General features: G+C 39.4%; 3 protein-coding genes and 2 long non-coding RNA genes across 5 annotated transcripts; 1 reads left to right on the top strand and 4 right to left on the bottom strand.

The window, feature by feature from the left end:
* The first annotated feature begins 1,857 nt into the window (after positions 1-1,857).
* Positions 1,858-4,922, top strand: LOC135337034 (uncharacterized). Its single transcript, XR_010395006.1, has 3 exons — positions 1,858-2,302; positions 2,363-4,552; positions 4,603-4,922. It is a non-coding gene; the product is annotated as an uncharacterized LOC135337034 (long non-coding RNA).
* A 686-nt stretch (positions 4,923-5,608) lies between these two features.
* On the bottom strand, positions 5,609-7,323 carry LOC135337182 (uncharacterized). Its single transcript, XM_064533081.1, has 5 exons — positions 7,207-7,323; positions 7,036-7,110; positions 6,715-6,852; positions 5,981-6,133; positions 5,609-5,825 (listed from the first exon to the last, which is right to left on the bottom strand). The coding sequence occupies exons 1-5, from the start codon at positions 7,321-7,323 to the stop codon at positions 5,772-5,774; spliced, it is 537 nt and encodes a 178-aa protein (XP_064389151.1). The 3' UTR covers positions 5,609-5,771.
* Positions 7,324-9,485: 2,162 nt separating this feature from the next.
* On the bottom strand, positions 9,486-11,390 carry LOC135337764 (uncharacterized). Its single transcript, XR_010395314.1, has 3 exons — positions 11,074-11,390; positions 10,293-10,671; positions 9,486-10,047 (listed from the first exon to the last, which is right to left on the bottom strand). It is a non-coding gene; the product is annotated as an uncharacterized LOC135337764 (long non-coding RNA).
* Positions 11,391-14,003: 2,613 nt separating this feature from the next.
* Positions 14,004-17,226, bottom strand: LOC135337031 (uncharacterized). Its single transcript, XM_064532927.1, has 5 exons — positions 17,066-17,226; positions 16,876-16,950; positions 16,627-16,770; positions 16,178-16,324; positions 14,004-14,212 (listed from the first exon to the last, which is right to left on the bottom strand). Exons 1-5 carry the CDS (start codon positions 17,087-17,089, stop codon positions 14,156-14,158), a joined length of 447 nt encoding a protein of 148 aa, XP_064388997.1. The 5' UTR covers positions 17,090-17,226; the 3' UTR covers positions 14,004-14,155.
* Positions 17,227-18,270: 1,044 nt separating this feature from the next.
* LOC135337030 (uncharacterized) lies at positions 18,271-20,822 on the bottom strand. The gene is made up of 5 exons (XM_064532926.1): positions 20,661-20,822; positions 20,530-20,604; positions 19,179-19,328; positions 18,706-18,870; positions 18,271-18,481 (listed from the first exon to the last, which is right to left on the bottom strand). Exons 1-5 carry the CDS (start codon positions 20,682-20,684, stop codon positions 18,446-18,448), a joined length of 450 nt encoding a protein of 149 aa, XP_064388996.1. The 5' UTR covers positions 20,685-20,822; the 3' UTR covers positions 18,271-18,445.
* Between the last annotated feature and the right edge of the window lie 748 nt (positions 20,823-21,570).

Genomic DNA, 21,570 nt, shown 5'->3' on the forward strand with positions numbered 1-21,570 from the left:
TTGTCTTTATTTGCTCCAAGCTCATGTGATGTCTAACCTGCAACTACACCCAGTTGATCAGTCATAATGTGTCACAGGGGCGTGGCAATTTACACTACTACACAACAGAAACCAATAAAATCAGCTAAAATCACCATTTTTGACAAGAAGGGCCGCTCGAGCCAAGACAGAACTCTTTCAGCTACTGTGAGTTAGTACACACGAAAAGTATACTATTGGAGTACATGCTCTCCAAAAATCAGACCTTAACTAGCATGAACTCGAAAAATCAATGCCTAACACATTTGGCACTATAAATTTACAAAACTTTGTATATCTCAGAACTTACTAGTAGCCTGTGGTGATTTTGCTCCATTTTGCTGCTCTTTGCCCGTTTTTGCTGACGTAAGCAATGATATTCATTGATTTGTGACATCACAAATCATCTTGTCTTTATTTGCTCCAAGCTCATGTGATGTCTAACCTGCAACTACACCCAGTTGTCAGTCATAATGTGTCACAGGGGCGTGGCAATTTACACTTCTACGCAACAGAAACCAATAAAATCAGCTAAAATCACCATTTTTGACAAGAAGGGCCGATCGAGCCAAGACAGAACTCTTTCAGCTACTGTGAGTTAGTACACACGAAAAGTATACTATTGGAGTACATGCTCTCCAAAAATCAGACCTTAACTAGCATGAACTCGAAAAATCAATGCCTAACACATTTGGCACTATAAATTTACAAAACTTTGTATATCTCAGAACTTACTAGTAGCCTGCACTTCTGTAAGAGCTCAAAAAATGCGCAAGGTGATGAAGTACTTGCATAACAAATTTCAGATCTTAACTCAAACATATAAGATAGTTCTATGCCTAACATATTTTCAATGTACACATATTGTAGCAGCCATCTTGGAGTGATGATGTCATATGATGTAACAGGTGGTGGTCCAATGGAAGCGCCAAGAGTTGAACTTTCAGTACCTGCACTCAAATTGTTCCAATCACATTTAGTTTAGAAGATATTCACAAAAACGTAAAAAATCAAAAGTTCTACTCTCTTTGGTTGTTGCACTGTAGGCACTATCAAGTAGCAACTTAGCCTCGAGACCAGGCATATTTATTTGGCCTGGATTCGAGGCTAGTAGCAACTGTGAACTTTTATGTGGTTGTAGCAACTGCATGTGATCTACCAACTAGGAGATCTACCATGATGTTGAATTAGAGCCAACGCTGCAACCGCTCACCGGTGAAAGGCTATCTCACCGCATAGCAAACACAGAAGATGGAGTGAGGCTGGATGTTAAAGCCCGTGGGTTTTGGGACAGGATGCAATGTGCATTTTTTGACATTAGGGTTTTTTACCCCAACGCACAAAGTAATCGCTCAGCCCAGTTATCCACAGCATACAACAAACACGAATCGGAAAAAAGACGCGTATATGGCCACAGAGTCAGGGATATAGAACATGGCTCATTCTCTCCCTTGGTATTCTCCTCATCTGGAGGTATGGGCAAAGAAGCCAAGATTGTGTTCAAGAGGATAGCATCACTCGTGTCTGTTAAGAGGGACACCCCATACTCCAAAGTGATTAATTGGATTCGCTGCAGGCTCTCATTTTCGCTCTTAAGATCATCACTTCTATGCATTCGTGGCACACGCTCCCACACCCACAATGCGCTGAAAAACAGTGACATTTCAATTTTCTGCGCACTTAAGGCCCGGGTCCAGATTTCACTACCAAAATTTACACTATGTTCATACTGCTGTATTATTTGCAATATACAGTGTATGCTGCATCAAAATGATCCAAAATGAAGCTCAATGTTTTCTTTTTCCAAAAAACTAATTAGCTTAATTCAATTATGCTAATTAGTCCCATAAATGGTGATGACGTCATGCCACTTTCAGAAAGCAAATACGGCGTTGAAGATGCTAAGATCAAGCTTCAAAAACAAGGCTAGATGAACATCTCATAGCTAGGTAGACTCTACTAGTATCCTTGATGGGAAGAGTAGGAGTTATTGTATTTTTGAGATACACAAAATAGCCTACCTCTAGGGTGGCTGTCAGAGCTAAAGAAGCTAGCATAGCTAAGAAAGTTTTGGACATTTTTACTTCCCATCAAGGAAACATAATCATAACAACATACTCTATCTTTTGAGGGCCTAAACAGCTACTCTTACCTTGTTTAAGTCCGCCGTATTTGTTGCCAAAGATAATCTATAACAAAGCAGCTAGACACAGGAGTTTCCTGCTGCGCAAGACAGAGTGCAGCCAAACAAGAAAGTTAGGAGGAGATCTCAGGGACAATTCAGGTAAATCTTAGCATGTTGTTTGTGTAGACCATGATTACCTATGAATCTGCTTTTGCGCAGCTGGATTTCATCAGTATATGATATGTACATCAGGATTCCAGGAAAAGATAGGATCTAACTAAGCTGGAACAAATCCTCTTTTTATAATTTAGTTTTACAAGGAAAGTTCATGTTAATTGGTCACATGATCTTTATTTTCATTTAAATTATTATGACAAAACATTATGTGCAATTACTATGTTTAATATTGAATACTTTTCGATGTATGTGATGGCTAATTTTTGATTCTGGACGTGCCTTAATACCCCTGAGAGGCCGTATTTTAATCGGCGTGGATTTGAGGCTAGCATAAGACTATACCTATATAATTATAGACTGAGATACAATTGGCTCGATTATCTTAAAAGCACGAGCATGTATACGTGGGTTGAACATGCACTGTTGCCGCATGTGTCACCTATATATATATATACTTTTGTGCTCTTTTCCATAATTATTGTGGGGTTTTCAATTTTCTATAGTGGTGGTTTGTATCTAGTTGGTTGGATTCCACCCAACTAGTTTGTACCAGAGATTACGTTGACTGTATTCCTGTAACTGTGTACTTTTAAGATTGGCAACAGTTTTCTTACGCTTTTGGGAGTCCTGGCTGAATGAACAGTTTATCTATTATTTTAAGATAACATTCATTCATGGACTGACTCTCAAACAACTATAGAAAAGTGTTGAATTGTCAATCCTAAAGTACATTTGCATGCATATAGTTTATAGCACCTTATAGTTTGAAAGATTTTCCCAAAAGTTATATTCATGCATGAGTTGGGGGCCAGTGTCATCATTGCTGCCTTCATGCACACAATTCTTTTTGGCACATATATCTTGCCTTTGATTTGGCAATTTTTTTACTTGCTATTCTCATTTGCTAGACCTGTTTGTGTTGCATGTATGGATTCTATTATATACAAACCCCTTATACATATTGACTTCATGGAATTGTTTACTCTGTGGTTGATAGAGAACTTCAGTGCTGCATAATCAGAGACAGGAGTGTGTCTATAAGGTATGTTGGGGATCATATACCCTGATTTTTAAGCCTTGTTTGCAATGTAGATCTAATTTAAATTGTAATCTCTCTTTGTGTTATACATGAACAGTCTATAGGCCTCCTATGCCAAATATTCCGAAATAATTGTTTGATAATACGCAGCCTTTTTTACAATTTGAAATAGGCACTGTGAAAATTGTATTTAATATTGTATGTCCATTACGCCTGTGCCAAATATTCACCTATTTATATTCATATTCGCCTCTCAAGCTCACCAACCAGCATGCAATATATATAGCCTGATATAATTTTATGCATGGCTATATTCAACTACAGTGTATATAGCAGCACTCTTTAAACAATAGTAGGCCTATATGGAGGTTGATTTCACCCATCAGAAATATACTTTAGTTAATTTTGACAATGCAGTGCGAACAATAATAATTATTGTTTTGTATAATGTTCAATAGTATTAACAAATCATGCAATCAACAGCTAATCTAATCTACAGGACTGGTCACTGTTATTATATCTAGTATATACTGTTGATTGTTGATGATAGCTTCCTCTGGCATTTCATAGAAGGCCCTAGCCTCGATCCCAGGCCGAGTTTTCACTTTTATAAAGGTTAGGCGAACAACTATAGGCCTGGTACTAGTTGTCTGCGCATGCGTCAGTCGTTCGTCAGATTCTGCATGACGAATGGATATTCTCGTTCACTTTCGTGACATTTATATTCGTGTACTATCGTGTACTAGAAGTCAGTTCCCGTTTTATCATTATTGGAATGGCTCTTAGCTGAAGCTTCTCTCTTCTCTGAAGCTTAGAAAACATTATTCTGAAGACTGAACAACAAGGGAAGAGGTATAAAGCTTTGTCAAGCTTGTTAAGGTCAGATATTTTTGTGTGGGCCCTATGCTATCAAGTCTTGTTCATGTTTGGTATTAAAGATCTAGGTAGACTATAGTATCATCATTAATATGGTGGATCAAGTGAAGAGTGTGAGCTAGAGAACTTGGTGCTGCCATCATCAGCTCGTCGACAATGACACTATAACCTGTTTAATACGAGAAATTTAATATGTATAGATCTACACGTATTTTGAATGTCTACTTCTCTGTACAGGAGCAATGGCTATACTATCCAGCTATCCCAACATTGTTCCTCTTGGCTATATACTAACGGACGAGACTGGACAGTTTAAGGTAAGGGTTGAACCGTGTTTGGTTTCTTTAATATTGTCCTATACTTACAGGACTGCATGGAGTATGACCTGCTCGTTCGAGCGTTGCTGGGTAGCTCAGAGGCATCAAGAGAATCTACGTTTTCTCAAGCAAAGTTTAACTGAGTTACGAGTTGGGGCCTAGAATCAGAAAAGTCCAGCAGCCTGCTAAATCGTTGAAACGTAATTTGAAGGCATTCAATCATCTTGAAGTTGCCCTGGGTCACTGTAATCGTGCTGCAGCACAACTGGCAACTCCCCAGGCCCTTGTGAAGCAGCTCCCTGTGTACATCTTTTGTGTACTCACTCTGTGCATTTTCTGTGTACAAATTTCGATTATTTCGAATTGCATTGCATTATAAGAAAAGTGTGTAAGTACTGTGTACATAAATTACAGACCGCGGTCAGCCTGTGAATATCATTATAAACGGATTTTGCTATGTAGTGCAGCAGCAAGAGAGCTAGGTTGAGCCAGAAAGAGCTAAAATGAATAGCTAGATCTTTGATGGATGTTGGTATACATCATGGAAGAGACTGTCATCGGTGAGGTACAGAAAGTTCTAAAACAGGAGCACATCCAGTCACTTTGTACAGAGAAAGTTTGCTAGACTTAGACTAACACATACTAGGCGTTTTGTTTTTGCAGTAGGGAGTCTTACTGGGGTTCTTAGAAGAGAGAGCTTACTACCAGGCCTATAGCTAGCTAGCTAACTGTAGCTTTTCACTTTTATTGACCCATGCTTGGTAAAAGTGCACCGTCAGCTCAATTAGCACTCGCCCGCAGACCCACTTAGTGGTTTTGCATATAAGGTCATGCTTTGCAAACTTCCACGAGATGCGATTCTCGAGGTAAGACGCTCCTTCTGTAATGTGCTCCTGATGTTATGAACACTCAATATTTAATAAGATGCACATTATGGCCATGCATGCAGGTCATCACCTCTCAGCTTCTCAAGCTCGCCTGACATCTGCAGCACACAATAGCCTGATAAGATATAATATTATTATCAAGAGTTTATTTCACCACAGATTATGAACGTTCATTGTGACAGCTATATAATTATAATAGTACGCAACAAACAACAATAACTCACTAAATTGAACTGCATGTTGAGTTTTAATAATCAGCTAACACTATAGCTCTTATAGACGCTTAGCATGTTAACTCAATAAAGCTAATAGTGTACAAAATAGTGTATTGGTTAGTTATTGATGATAGCTTCCTCATAGAAGGTCCATGCCATCAACTGACCAGTCTGTATAATTATTATAATTATAAGAGAGAGAAAGAATAACATGTTTTCATGACTGTGCAGTACAAGTAATTATAGCCAAACTTTTGCCGTTGTATTTTGTAGTTATCAGAGTTATATAATAGTGCCACAATTAAGCTGACAATGCATGCACTTACCCAGGACACAGTGGCAATTAGTGCTCCTGCAAACGCCAAGTTTACAGGATGATAGAAGGCATGACCATAGGTTGATTGGTAAATAATGAAGCTTCCTGCACCGAATAAGATCATCCCAAGACAGAGAAGGAATAAAACACTGAACACTGTCGTCTGAGGAGATGTTAAAGAACACATGCAGTCATAAGTATATACATGTATTAATCGCATGTTGTCCTATTATTCACTGTGATTCGTACAGTGATTAATTGCGTATCAGTAATTGCATGTCGTCATTAACGACGTGCAATTACTGCCTTGACGACCGCACGCTCGAATAACGGCCACGGCTAATTTTTTTACTGAAACTGCAGCTAAAAATGTCCTTAAAACTGCGTCACAAACGATTAACAATCAATAGTATGGCTATTATACTCGTGCAATAAGGGATTAATAGCACTGGCAAGGTTAATAGCACTCGGCTACGCCTCGTGCAATTAGTAGCCTTGCCATTGCTTGTTACTCGTGCTATTAATCCCATAATTATTGCACTCTTAGCTAATTATACACATAGACATTATCATGACTGTGTATGTGTGTTGACAAATCACAGTTTGTAATGGGCAGAAAATACATTTTAACAGTATTAAACTAATCACTCTCCAACAAAATCAGTTGGAAGTTCCAATGCAGAGAAATTGATCGTCTCTCCAGTCAGTGAGGTCTCTATAGATAAAGCATTAATGAGGATATACAATGGTCCTGAGGATCCTAATTGCAGATTGTGCACTGATAACAGCATGAACAGCTCCCAGCACGATGATTGGAATACCCAGCAGAGAGATGAACCAATGGGGGAACCACGCAGAACCCACTAGTGTATAACCGTCGCCCTGGAAACAGGGGAGTAGAGTGCATGCACACAGATTATGGTAACACCAACTGAGTTACACATGCAATACGTTCCAGTACTCTTGCAGCACTAGGTCAATGCCGGCATTGAATACGCATGCATATAATTATAACTGATATAGCTGTGTGTGCACACAGTCACATGCACGCATATGTATACTTACAACAGTGGTCCATCCAAATCCGATCACAATGAGCAGCCAGGGTAGAATAGTGAAGCCAGCCAAGCCCAATCCAATCTGCAAGGTCAGAGATACATTAATAATTATTTCAATTCACAAGACTCTTGTCAAGAGCTGCATAAAATCATAAAAATTAATAAAATGCAACAACACCTTTCTTGCTAGTCCTTCCAACCTTTTAATTACAGCTGTAGTAGAAAAGAAGAGGCAGCAGGAAATCTTCATAAAATTAATGTTTAGCACGAATATTGGTGTTTTTATCGATGTCATCTCTAGCCTAGAGCCAGGCCGATTTTAATTGGCCAGGTCTCGAGGCTAATGTCGTCTCGAGGCTAATGTCATCTCTAGACAACCTTTCCCCTTTAATACTTTCTTGTGTAGAATTGTAGTGCATCAAAACAACATTCACAGAACAGGCACAGCATTGCATGTGTGAAACATAGATTTATGTGTTTGCATCTGTACTCTGGAATTTGCAGTCCTCACAGGTATTGTTGCGGGGACTTAGCTTTTATGATATCTGTATTGCATTGCAGTAGCCAACAAAGTACTACCCAACAAAAAATGTACAGAGCACTGAGGAATTATGACTAATTTGTATACAGAAGATATTTAATATAGTGATTTACCTCGACAGTCACACAGACATGATGTGATGATGAGTCTGATATATATAGGGTATCCATGGCATAGCATGTAATGAGTGTGAGAATTAAAGTTGCGTCAGGTCTGAAAAATCATACCCTCAACAATTGAATTTTAGGAGAAATACCTTGGTGTTCAAGTGGTTGTATATAGGCACTCTCACATTCAACATTGAAACTTAAGACACATGTATAGTTTCATGTGAGTGTTGAACTGTGAGTCAGGTTCTGTATCAGTAATACACGATACAACTGGTTAACTACAGTGCAACCCCATGTTAGCAACCACATCTGAATAAAGGCCAGCTGCTATGTAACGGCCAGGCATCCAGGTCCCAAATGAACAGTTTGTGTATAAAACAACCTCTCAACAAAAGCCATGCACCTCTGTATAAAGGCCAAAACATTGTTCCCCAAAGGTGTCCGTTATAGAGGGGTTCCACTGACTGCATATCAGTTATTTAGCAAATTAATGTGTGCCGGCATGCACAACAATAAAGCAACTCAAGGCTCTTTACGTTCAAATGCACGAACGTATATTGAGTGAATTACTCAACCCAGAGCATCTATATATATATAAGTGCACGAGCATTAAACATTAAAACACTTATTGCTATAGACAACAGTGAACAAGAAAGGTTAGCAAGAAGGAGGGAGCGAGAGTGACAGGCGTTGCAATTTTGTCTGTATGTATGTATATGTATGTTCTGCATCTCGAAGACACTGCAGTTGTTTTTCAGGTGCATGGCCAATCTCTCCAGAACGTTATCATTTCAGACTCCACTATAGCCACAAAAATTGATCTCTGGAATAATGACATTGGAAAGTTGAACGTCGGATCGTCTTACCACTTCAAGCAAGTCATCGTCAGTCCTATCAAGATGAAAAATGTCTTCAGTTCCCAAAGCATGGAGCGACTATTGAAGAGCTTCCTGATATTGGAACTGTGTCAGCTGATGATGTAAATACATACGACCAAATCAGTGACTCTGAAGTTGTAGGAGTACTATCATTTGACAATTTTCTGATCTGCTTGGTCTGTAACAGCAAAATCCAACCAACAGATGACACATCTGGAACCTGCACAACTTGCTGTTTGGTTCAAAAAATCACCCTCTGCAAGAGACAAGTACAAGCTAAACTTCTACTTACCCGCCCCGGAGGAGACTATATCACACTAAGTGTTTTCGGTGATCATCTAAAGGAAATTTGTCTACAACAACCAATAACTACAGATGCACTTCTGCAAGCCTCTCCTTTTAATTTTACATACAACCACCAGATTATCAACACTGTATCTCGGAATTAACTATTTCCCAGAATTAACTGTGCTAATTCCATACTTTACTAATTCACTGTTTCAATTTTACAATTCATTGAAATGTTAACAGCAATTCGCTTGCTTGCCCCAAACATGCCCTGCATGCTCCTAGTCTATACTCTAGTTGTTCACCTAAAAGCGAAAACTCGGCCTATATAGTCTATGCCTGCGTGTTGATGAGTCTTAGGTATAATAATAGGGTATATCCATGGCATGGCATGCATATAGAGACAATTAAGATGGTGTGATGTACTGGGTGTGAGAAAGTTGTCTACATGCATGGGGAGGTCTAAAAGAGATATACCCTCAACAATCATAATTATTATGCATGCAAGATGGCGCGATCTATACTGGGTGTGAGAAAGTTGTGTCTGCATGCAGCCATGCATGGGGAGGTCTAAAAGAGATACCCTCAACAATCATATTATGCTAGCCTCGATTCCAGGCCGCTTGAAAAAGGCGGCCTGGTATACCTTGTATGCGCATGCGCGAAATAATTGACAACAATTTCATCATACAAATTGTAAAAAAACGGCCAAATTTATACAAAAGGGTATGACAATGTGACCACAATGGCAGCTTTCAGAGACACTAATCAAAATAGAATAATTATACTGCAGCAGTTCAGTGTTGCTTCTTCTAGCTCTGTTTATCAAAGAGACAGTTCAAGAAAACCTCCCAGACAGCTAGAGCTGCCAGCTAGGAAGAGTGGTGGACTTTTTAATACATCAGTAGATCTTGAGTGAATAACTTCCTGAGTGTCGAGTTAAAGCTTATTAAAAGCTTTCAGGAGTAATTATTAGCTTCTTTATCTTCAGCAATGACTTCTTGTCGAACATAAAGGCAAGATTTAGTAGCAGAACACTTGCCTGGTCTATATTACCACAGCCTCATCAGGGGACCCACAGGAACACATCATGCCGTTCCTATAACATCTGTAGCCTTACAGTGTAGGGTGTCGTTAAGTAGAGACTTGGCTTGATACAATAAAGGGCGTAAGAACTCAGTCATCTTTGCACAATACTCGGACTGTAAAATCAGAATACAAATAGTATACGGTTTATTTTACTGACAGTATCCACAAATACACGGATTACCCCCTTTTTGGGGTAATGTACACGCATGCGTAAACAAGGTATATACCAGGCCGCTTTTTTCAAGCGACCTAGAATCGAGGCTAAGTGTATGCTTGCAAGATGGTGCGATGTATATTGGGTGTGAGAAAGTTGGGTCTGCATGCAGCAGCCATGCATGGGGAGGTCTAAAAGAGATACCTTCAACAATTATTTATTTTTGGAGAATTACTTTGCTGTGACCGAGTCTGTTTAACCTCGATCTCTCGTATACGTGTATACGGTAGAATAGTGAAACCAGCCAAGCCCAATCCAAGCTGCAAGGTGTCGGACGTAATTATTAGCAACATGCATGCAATAGATACGAGAGCTGTAAATAGTAGCAATGTAAACGAAACAACACTTTTCTCGCAGGTCCTTCCAACATTTAGAGTGTTTGAGTATAATATAGGTATAAGAAATCTTCAGGCAATCATGGATCAGTAGTTTTGCAGCATGTAAAATTATGAGACACTACTCTCATGTTTTTATAGAGGCCAGATCATCTCCTGAGACTTCTCTGGTGTCATAACTATGGTCCCTAGACACAAGAAGAATATGGCACTATATATACAGAATGTTGAATCAGTACTGTTCAGAGTATATCACTACAATCATGCAGGCTTCATTTCATGCATGCGCAAAAAGTCCGTGCACATAATTATACAATAGTCACACCCTATTATTCGTTTGTGTTGTTGACAATCTTTACCATAATTAACCCGAGGCGCGTGGGCGGCCACGGGTTATAGTAGTCGTTTGGTGTTTGTTTGTTTGTGACAGGTGAATCTACTCACCTGGATGCCACAGCACTGCGTTTACAGCATGGATAGCCTTCATACAACAAGTTATTAATTTTAATAGTGGCAGAATTTCATGTTAAACCTTCGTTGTCAAATAAAAACGAGCAAAAGCTAAGAAGCTTGTGACTGGGTCTGCTTACCTGGATGCTCTAGCACTGCGTTTACAGCATGGGTAGCCTCCACACAACAAGTCAGTACTTCTAATAGTGGCAGCTTTCGGTGTTAAAGCTTCGTTGCCTAATAAAAGCGAGCAAAATGTAGCTTGAACAAAACTTGCACATGCGTTACTTATAACTGAAGTGATTCTGTACCAGGTCCAGAAACAATGGAACAGGGTCACTAAAGTAGAAAGCTGTATATACCAGGAACAATATTGGAACAGGGTCACTAAAGCAGAAAGCTTGCTTTAGCTGACTGGGATCCATGCAGGACCTGGAGCCATACTTCTCTGAGACTCCATGCTTCTTTGCTGTCATCCTAATCCACAGTGCATATATTTATAGTACTACTACCTGTTCTCAAATGTTTCAGCATGCCTCCAGTCTGGTTTAGTTTTATTGCTCCTGAGTTGCTGTGCAATTCATGCACGATGATGATAACAACATCACTATATGCACTGCATTATATCAGTCTTCTGGTTTCTTTATAATCATGTCACCAGCCGAGGGTTTGCACTTTAGTGCTCTAGTTATACTCCTTTGTAGTTTTAGCCACACCCTATAACGCGGAGAGTTTCACGCGAACATTTTCGTTTCCAATCGCTCTTACTGTTCTATCTATGGAATCCAGTAGCTCTAAGAGAGTTATGCATGGGCCCTAGGCCTCCACCACACACATTTTTATTTAAACACATCTCATGCAATCTTTGAGGGATTCCTAAAGGTTACTCGAATGACTTCTTGTTTTACTTACTGTAGCTTGTTCGAAAACCAAATTATTGTGTGCAGGCCTATAATAATTATATACTGTCTTGCTGATTCTGAAACTACATTTTTGGGCACTATAGCCATGATGCGTAACAGCCGGACCTACATGCTTGTGGTTGATATGTGAGAACTCTATGCAGTGTGTGGGGGAATCTACCATCAATACTTATCCCTTTCCAGGTCAATCGCAGGAACCTGGAACAGTTCCATCACTTTAGTTTGCATCTGAGCCCAACCCACCAAATTAGCTTGATGTTATCGCCGCCCCCAATGAAGTGGCTATGGCTTGTAGAGATGGGCGTGGGTCAATGGCTGTGCACAAACTAATCATCGATTTTATGCCTTGCTGCTGCCTCGATGGAAGTATGTGTGGCCTTTAAAAGCTGCACTCTGGTAAACTAAGCTGCTTAGCAAGCATGTAGACTATTGTAGAGCTTGTGTCCACTTGTGAAGTGCCTGCATGTGTAACACAAATGGCTTGCTGCTTCCTCTTCGAAAGCATTCTATGGCTACCAAGATAGTCCAGAGGGTCTACCAATTGATACTACTCAGTCCTACACGCTGTAATAGCTTGTTTTAAACCTTTTTTTTTCAAGTGTCCTAATTGAACAGCTCAGCAGAACTTCAAAGGATAATCGGATTCATGATACTATCCAATCTGCCACAGAATCCAATATCATGCAACATTCACAAGTTGATAACACGCTCCCTCCCAGATTGTTGTTGTAAAATTTACAACAGTAAAGGGTTATCGGAGACAAGAGTCTGCTTGGCAACAACAAGTATGATTACTAACGGTATATGCATGCATACGTCTTCTCAATTGATTTTTAAGAGTTAACTACTAGGTTACGTGTATATAGACCTAAACCCCCCTCTATGTTATGAGAAAAATCATATGAACACTCAATATTTAATAAGATTTAATAAAATGTTTAGCACGAAAATCGGTGTTTTTATCGATGTCATCTCTAGCCTCGAGACCAGGCCGATTTTAATCGGCCAGGTCTCGAGGCTAATGTCATCTCTAGAACAACCTTTCCCCTTTAATACTTTCATGTGTAGAATTGTTGGATTTAATAGTGCATCAAAACAGCATTCACAGGCAACACGCACAGCATTGTTTAGAACATAAATTTATGTGTTTGCATCTGTATACTCTGGAATTTGCAGGTTTTGTTGCGGGGACTTAGCTTTTATGATATCTGTATTGCATTGCAGTAGCCAACAAAGTACAACCTAACCCTATACACCACAACAAAAAATGTACAGAGCACTGAGGAATGACTAATTTGTATACAGAAGATATTTAAGTGTACCTATAGGGATTTACCTTGACAGTCACACAGACATGATGGCGTGATGATGAGTCTGATATAGGGTATCCATGGCATAGCATATGCATGAGTGTGAGAATTAAAGTTGCGTTAGGTCTGAAAGATCATACTCTCAACAATTGAATTTTAGGAGAAATACCTTGGTGTTCAAGTTGTACAGGTCAACATTGAAACTTAAGACACATGTATAGTTTCATGTGAGTGTTGAACTGCGAGTCAGGTTCTGTATCAATAATGAATGATACAACTGGTTAACTACAGTGCAACCCATGTTAGCAACCACATCTGAATAAAGGCCAGCTGCTATGTAACGGCCAGGCATCCAGGTCCCAAATGAACAGTTTGTGTATACAACAACGTCTCAACAAAGGCATGACTGTATTATAAAGGCCAAAACATTGTTCCCCAAAGGTGTCCGTTATAGAGGGGTTCCACTGACTGCATATCAGTTATTTTAGCAATTTAATGTGTGCCGGCATGCACAAGGATAAGGCAACTCAAGGTTACGTTCAAATGCACGAAGTTCAACGTATATATATTGAGTGAATTACTCAACCCAGAGCATCTATATAAGTGCACCAGCATTAAAACATGCACTTATTGCTATAATTATAGGTGTTATAACGGTTTTATTGCTGATCATGAAAAACTACCCTATATAGCTTCAAGCTGCACTTTTTAGATGGCAGAATGACTTAGATGATCATGAATCATGAGTATAATTATTATTATATAATTATAAGGGGGAAAATAATTATATGCTGTAAAAACTTGCTATAATGTTGCACATGCACTTAACTGTTGACATTATGCATTATTCGATAAATCTCATTATAGCTGCAAGTCACATGATCATGCATGCAGCAATATAGAGTAGTAATGTTTTGTTGAGTTTCATATAATTATTATAGCTATATCTATAGTCTGCATGCAAGTCCTTTCTTTGCATGTACTGTTAGTTAGTTACTGGCCCCGGGCACGTCATGATAAAAGTTCCATGTCATCATCACACCAGTCTGCAGAGAGAGAGAGTGCACAATGAATAAGTTTTAATAGTGTGAACAGTTTGCATACATGGCACAATATTCTCCCCTCTGTTATAACCCTTTCCTTGCCATTCGTGAAATCTGGAACAGGAGCGTCTTTAGGTCGATCAATTAGTGTGGATCCGGCCTCACCACGCCTCCAAGTCATTCTATTAGTCTAGATCCGGCTAGCAATTCTAGCTGGGACTCCCAGTTCTAGCTCCTTTTGTTTAGCGTGTCAGAGACTGGGAGAAGATGATTGGCACTCCCTGGCTCCTTTGGATGTACAGCTGTCCAGATCCCTAGAACATACCCTCCATTCTGACGAGTTATCAGTGCATAGGGTGCTTACTAGATTCTTGCCAGCCAGTACAGTTCAAGCTACACACAGCACCGCTCAACTATTCTCTACCCCATTATCTAGCTAAATCTGGTCCAACTAGACAGCAGACACAGCTAGTTAATTCAGTAAAGCCAGGGGTAGCCCTACTTCTACGGTTGTTCAGTACCCACGGTAACAATTCCTCTGGGCTGGGCTAACTAGTTGAGCCACGCCTCCCAATTCTCAAGGCTAGGTACATGTCTCTGTCTAGCTGCTTCTTCAGCTTCTTGCTCAGTTTTGTGAAAGGCCAGCTACTCAGGGGGAAGAGTCCAGATGAAAGTCTGGCAGCCAGGTGACGTCCAAACGGTCAGTTATTCTTTCCACCAACTTTTTAATCTAGTCTAGTCCTGCTTGCACTGCTACTACTACTGCTGCCTACTGCTGCTACTCTTCCTAGCTAGTCAAAGGTTTCTTTTTTTTTTTTTTTTTTTTTTATAACTACATATGCACAAAGAGACATCAAAGCTTACATCAAAGGACACAGATTTTTAGCCTACTTGACTGATAAGGCGGTTACCTAGACTACAGTTTGTTTGTCAGGGAGGAGCTCACATACAACTTCATCTAATTCATCATAACGATTCCTTACCCATTGTTGTAATTTCTACAACAGATTGCCAAGGAAAGAGTTATGAAACAACAAATTATGCTATGGAACACTTAATAGACATGCATGCATGTAGTAGTTTAAGAATGTGGCAAGTATTATTATGTTATGACATATGATAATAAGTTCCAGGAGTGGATCCAGCAGGGGTCCAGGGGGACCCGGTCCTTCTCTCTTTCTAACATGCATGCATGGGTAGTTCATTGGCATGTCCACGATGTGGCAATCAAACTAGGATGCATGGCTATATATAATTATATATATATAGGCATGCAGACTCCATACACACGTATATATATATACTGACTATAGTTTGATACAAAATGCATGACTGCATGATGAGAGCCATGCAGACTCAGCACCAAAACCCTCAAGATCACACACACACACACACACACACACACACACACACACACACACACATGCACCAGGGGCGTAGCCAGGATTTTGGAGAAAGAGGTGCTATCACAGATAAAAGAGGGCGCAAAGCGCCCCATTTTTAGCCGCGCAGCGCCGAAATTTGGTTGACCGGAAGCCACACCTCTTATTAATGATGTCATAATTAACTTATCTGCCAAGTTGGGCGTGGCTGAACGTTTATTAATTTGCATAGAGAAGCTGGCCATGATCACAAAAGAGAACTAGTTTATAGATTTAAGCCAGAATACCTCACAGTTTAGAGACTAAATCGTTTTCCTTGCTATACTAGCTAGCTAACAGCCTAACTGCAGCAAGATCTGGAAGAGAAAGGGTGCTCAGCTGGACAATCAGATACATTTCTGTATACTTGACTCAGACTGCATGGTTGGGGGTGCTCGAGCACCCCTAGCACCCCCCTGGCTACGCCCCTGTGCACACACACACAAACCGACATAATTATATCCATCAATCACTCTACCTCTGCATGCGCAAGTACAAGTACAAGGTATTTATGAACATATGCATGCACGTATATATATACACTCACCCATGACAGTGTGGCTAGTAGTGCACCAGCAAACTGGAGGTTCAGAGAATGGCTCACAAAACCAGATCTGATGGAAAGTAATCCTATCCCATTGATGTATAAGATCATTCCCAGACAGAGAAGAAACAGGACGCTGAAAAATGTTGTCTGAAATAAACTGTTAAGGACCTCAGTGTAATATACAGATACATGGCATGCTGCATATATAGATATAGATTCAATACATGCATGGAAACAAACAAAGTATATATCTAGTTTATATATAGCCATGCATGCAGTATATAATTATATACAGTTATACGGTAGACAGAAAGTACACACATTGGTGACATGCACTGCATGCTGTTCCACTTCACTTATAACATAGCACTATACATGCAAACTGCATCCTCTCATTCATTGTATCCCTCGAGCTCATGCATATTAATAGTTAAAAAAAAAGATGATACAATGGTCCCGATAATCTTGGCCGCAGATTCTGATACACCAAGAGCATGAAGCACTCCCAGCACAATGGTTGGAATACCCAGCAGGGAGATGATAAAATGGGGGAAGAGCACAGAGCCAGCTGCAGCAGGTACTCCTGACAAATTCTGCAATAAAATGATTTGTGCCGTATATAGGGCTATAATTATAATGCCTAAATAGCTAAGTTATAATTGCTATCACATTATATTGGTAGGCCAAGTTTATTTTACCGGGGCGGACAATCCGAATCCAATCACAAAGAGCAGCCATGGGACAGCAGTGACTACAGCCAGGACCAATCCAATCTATAGCATATAATACAATAATTATTGATTATAATAAAACATACATGCTTAGGCTAACTTCAATGTCAGACATTTAATACCTATTATGCTATATAGCAATAGAATGCAACAACACCTTTCTTGCTAGTCCTTCCAACATTTTATTGCAGAGCGCAGATAGTAGTATAGAAGCAGCAGGGAGTATTCACTCAGTCAGTATATAATTATAGTTCTCCAGCATGTAAATAAAATTATTGTAAGGCACTCTCCAAAAGGAATTGTTTTTATAGAGGCAACAGGCTTCTCCACTAGCCTCGCATTTTTTCATCTTCCTTTCTTCATTAGAGAAACAGTTTGTTCTAAAGACGACCTTTCCCTTTAATTAGAAAGAGTTTGTTTTAGACACGATCTTTACCTAATTCCGTGTTGTTGAACGGTGCATTGTAGATAACGATTGGTATTTTAATGATTACCCCAGAACAGAACTTGTTGCCCTCCCAAAAGTATTTCTGGTACCTTACGCTTTTCGTGAAATTAATGGATGACCTCAACCCTCAACTTAATTCAAATGCCAGTTACAGTATAATAAAACTAAACCGTCCTATAGAGGATTGTTCTCAAAAAATAAGATCGCAAGAGACTATGACATAATTATGATCACAATCTTTGTCAAATTTTCTGTTGATTTGACTCATGTTTTGACTATAATATGGTTAGACGGGTTACACAGCATACAGTGTGCATGCATGCATACCGTAATGGTATATATAGGGCATGGTGTGATGATGAGAGCAGATAGTGGCAAGGCAGCCTCCTATCAGTGCATGCATGGGTATAATACACTGTATTATGCCTACTATAATGGTGTGGCATGTACTGGGTGTGAGAATGTTATGCATATGTCTGCATGGGGTTTAAAAGGAAACACGCCCTCAACATAATTATGTACAATTGAATTTTAGGAGAAATAATATAGAAGAGGCCTTTGTTGTTTTCCTGCCATGCTATGGTAATTAGTTTTTATCGGTGCTTACTGCTGGCTTCGAGAATTTGATAGAAGTCCATAATTATTATCATCTGCATAGTATACCGTATAGCGGGTAATTTCCGTGGGATAAAAAATTCGTTCAACTCAAAAACGGTGGTTTTCACTGAGTAAAAATTTCATTGCCTGCACTGCATTCATACGTTCCGGTAAGCCACGCCTAGGTTAAATTTCGTGAAGGTCAGCTTGCCCATGAAAATAACGAATATTTTACCCCACGAAAATTATACCCGCTATATATACGGTAGTCTCTATAATTATGTATAGAGAGAGAGGGGAGTACACAATAAACAGTGCATGTGCATCCAGTACTGGTATAATTATAATTATGCATATCCATAATATGCGATGTTATAAGACTCATGCATGCTATATCAATACACTTCTAAAAAATGAGTTTAACAAACAATAAACATTAAGCGAGTTGTCTTTCTATAGTTATAATCATCGGTGCTGCCGGCTTCGGGCACTTCATGCATAGAACGTCCACATCATCATCACACTAGTCTGTATAGAGAGAGAGGGAGTACAATATAAACCTCTGATTTAATGACTACGATTATATAGGTATAATAATTATACGTATCTTAATTTTTGGGGAAGTTAAAAACTGCAAGAGGCAATCATTTGCGACATGATTTCTAATGATTTTCTAGACTATATACTTCTATATCCAATCAGATTGCAGGATTTATGGCTGACACGAACATGTATATATACTGTGCACTCACCCATGATATAGTGGATAGAAGTGCACCATAAAACTCGAGGTTCAGAGAAATAAAACCAGGGGAGGATCTCGAATTACTGCCACCAGTCTGAGAAAGCAATCTTGTTCCATTCAAGTATAAGATCATCCCCAGACAGAGAAGAAACAGAACGCTGAAAAATGTTGTCTGATATTAATTGTTAAGGACCTCAGTGTAATACAGCATTATATAAAGACCATGCATGCTTGCATGCATGAGTCTATATGACTGACTCGAGAAGAAAAAGAATCTAATGTACATGGCATTGCATATATATAGTTCTAAATTAATGATGCTGAATAGTATACGTGTATATATGGTGGATAGAAACTGCTATACACACTTTCCACTGCCAGTATATATACACTAGCATTCTGACTGCATGTATAATAGCATTATAATTATATAATACATGCATGAGTATTTCCTTATTGAGCTCATATAATTTGTGATACAATGGTCCCGACAATCTTAGTTGCAGATCGTGACGTAAATCTGTCAAGAGCATGAACCACTCCCAGCACAATGGTTGGAACACCGAGTAGAGAGATTGTAAAATGGGGGAAGAACACAGAGCCTACTGCAGCTGATACTCCAGAGAAATCCTGCAATGAGTAGAATCATAGCAGACTGTATATAGTATAGCGAGCCATGAATAATTATATATAGCCCGTTTGACACGAGGTCTTTTATCTGGATTTAAACTTCTGCGTTTGTGCATGTATATAAATGGGCCTATAATCCAGTGTCTAATAATTATAGTCCACCTATAATTATATATACCTCTGAAGGTGGTTTAGCTGTGCATGCATGAACATAGATTATTACTGTGACTCAGTCTATATGCTGTAAGTACAAAGGGCTTCTGAGGTGTAGTACATAATTGTGAGCTGTATAGATACAGCTTCCTATCAGCCAATGTTTGCACAAATTCAATTAGTGGTGTTTTACTATGCCTTTGTATTTTGGCATGCAGAGGAGGTACGACATGCATGCAGGCAGGGTGCACAGCTCAAGCAATTAGCCCTTTGATTGGAGCATAATTATCTGCCCCCGCCCCGTCCACGTTGTATGTTTTTGCTGAGAGTATAATTAGAGGCTATAATTACTTGAGCTGCACTGCACCTGTCGTACCTCCTCTGCTATACAGTGGATTGCAGTGCAGACATTTGCCTGAGTGACAGCAAAACCACAATTATACAGATATCATTATCAATTGAAACTATAATTCAAGCCTATAATTATATATAAGAGGTTGCACATTTATTATAGGGCCAAACTGAAAGATTTAGCGTACATATAGTTGAATAATTTCGGCCACTTCTACAAAGATATTTATCTAAAAAGGGCAACTAAGCCACCACCCAACCACTAAGCCACACCTATTCTGTAATGCTGTATAAGTATACAAAGGGCTAATTCTGAGGTGTATATAGTATACATAATTGCATGCGGGCTGCATATGTATCAAAATATTCGTGGTTCAGCAATAATATTGAGACCTTTTGTGGGTAATATTTTCGTAGTTGCAGCTTGCACTGCAGGTAAAGGTAGGCAAGGTCTCTTCATTTGTGGGTAAAATATTCGTGGTTAGACCTTCAACCACAAAAACCACGAATATTTTGCCCCACGAAGATTACATTCTAGCCGGTAGCTTCCTATCAGCCAATGTTTACACTAGTGGTGTTTACTATACGTACATGCATACACGCATGTATACTCAGACAAATGATTAATAGCTGAGCTATAATTGTATTTACAGAATTAATCCGATAAGCTATAATTATATCAATGCACAAGTTTTACCGGTTGGGACGATGCAAATCCGATCACAAAGAGCAACCATGTGAGAGCAGTGACTACAGCCAGGACCAATCCAATCTAACATAGGTATAGGGGCATGCATGATGTCACTGTATAGGAGCAACAACACGTACCTTTCTTGTAAGTCCATCCAACATTTTATTCGTCAGATTATGTGTTAGCTATTATATATATAGACAAGGTAGCAGGAAATCTTTAGTCAGTAAAAGTTTGCAGCCTGTTAATGTGAGACACTCTCCAAAAACATTTATTTTATGGGGGGGTAAATTCTGATGTAATAACAATGATAAGTAAATGTATAGCTCTACTAAAAGTGTATTGCATGCCCTCAATCGCCCTTGATTTAATCATCTATGATCTCCCAGACCATGGGATGGTGATATCATAGACCATGATGTGATATCATAGCCCATCACAATCACAATCACAATAGTCCCCACACAAACTTTGACCTATGATCAATATTGTAACTGACATGCACTGTGACCTATTATATAATGGCTACACATGACCCATGACATTGGTGCCCACACAACCACTGACACCAAACTGCATCAACCACATTTCCCTGTTTGTAATGTGCTAAGTGCTAAGTGCTCTGTACATGTGTGAGTAATGTTAGTAGCACTTACATGTAGCGGCATAATTATATGGCATAATGTACATATCCAGACGATACAGAATCCGCGTAGTAAGACGCTCCATCTCCTCATCTGCTCCTGCATGGTGATTATGTATGCAGTGCGTGGGGCTTCATGCTTTTACATGTAAGCTTCTAACAGGATGCGCTAGCTGTACAAGTACAACTTATCTTCTGGGAACCACATGTGAGGTCTACCATGCACAATAGGTTATGCCATTATGTGGTTGATGGTGCCAAACTTCTCTGGCTAAGCGCATCCATGGTATATGTATATATGTAGCTAACACAAGTGTTCGTCGACTAGCAAAAGTATAGTGAAACAGAAAAGAGTGCAGCATCCATTAAACAGTGAGTTTAAAGATATTGCAGTTACTGTAACT

The sequence above is a fragment of the Halichondria panicea genome, chromosome 6, assembly GCF_963675165.1.
Source record: "Halichondria panicea chromosome 6, odHalPani1.1, whole genome shotgun sequence".
In the NCBI taxonomy this organism is placed as follows: Eukaryota; Metazoa; Porifera; class Demospongiae; order Suberitida; family Halichondriidae; genus Halichondria; species Halichondria panicea.

Excerpts from the sequence above, each read along its gene's own strand:
- LOC135337182 (XM_064533081.1), bottom strand. The coding sequence starts at position 7,323 with ATGACATCGATAAAAACACCAATATTCGTGCTAAACATTAATTTTATG. Across the intron at positions 6,853-7,035 it reads GATTTGGATGGACCACTGTT|GGCGACGGTTATACACTAGT; the intron begins GTAAGTATACAT and ends CCCTGTTTCCAG. Across the intron at positions 6,134-6,714 it reads TTAGGATCCTCAGGACCATT|ACGACAGTGTTCAGTGTTTT; the intron begins GTATATCCTCAT and ends ACATCTCCTCAG.
- LOC135337031 (XM_064532927.1), bottom strand. The coding sequence starts at position 17,089 with ATGTTGGAAGGACTAGCAAGAAAG. Across the intron at positions 16,325-16,626 it reads CCAAGATTATCGGGACCATT|ACAACATTTTTCAGCGTCCT; the intron begins GTATCATCTTTT and ends AGTTTATTTCAG. Across the intron at positions 14,213-16,177 it reads TACTAGCCACACTGTCATGG|ACTGGTGTGATGATGACATG; the intron begins GTGAGTGTATAT and ends CTCTCTCTGCAG.
- LOC135337030 (XM_064532926.1), bottom strand. The coding sequence starts at position 20,684 with ATGTTGGATGGACTTACAAGAAAG. Across the intron at positions 19,329-20,529 it reads GATTTGCATCGTCCCAACCG|GATTTCTCTGGAGTATCAGC; the intron begins GTAAAACTTGTG and ends TACTCATTGCAG. Across the intron at positions 18,871-19,178 it reads CTAAGATTGTCGGGACCATT|ACAACATTTTTCAGCGTTCT; the intron begins GTATCACAAATT and ends AATTAATATCAG.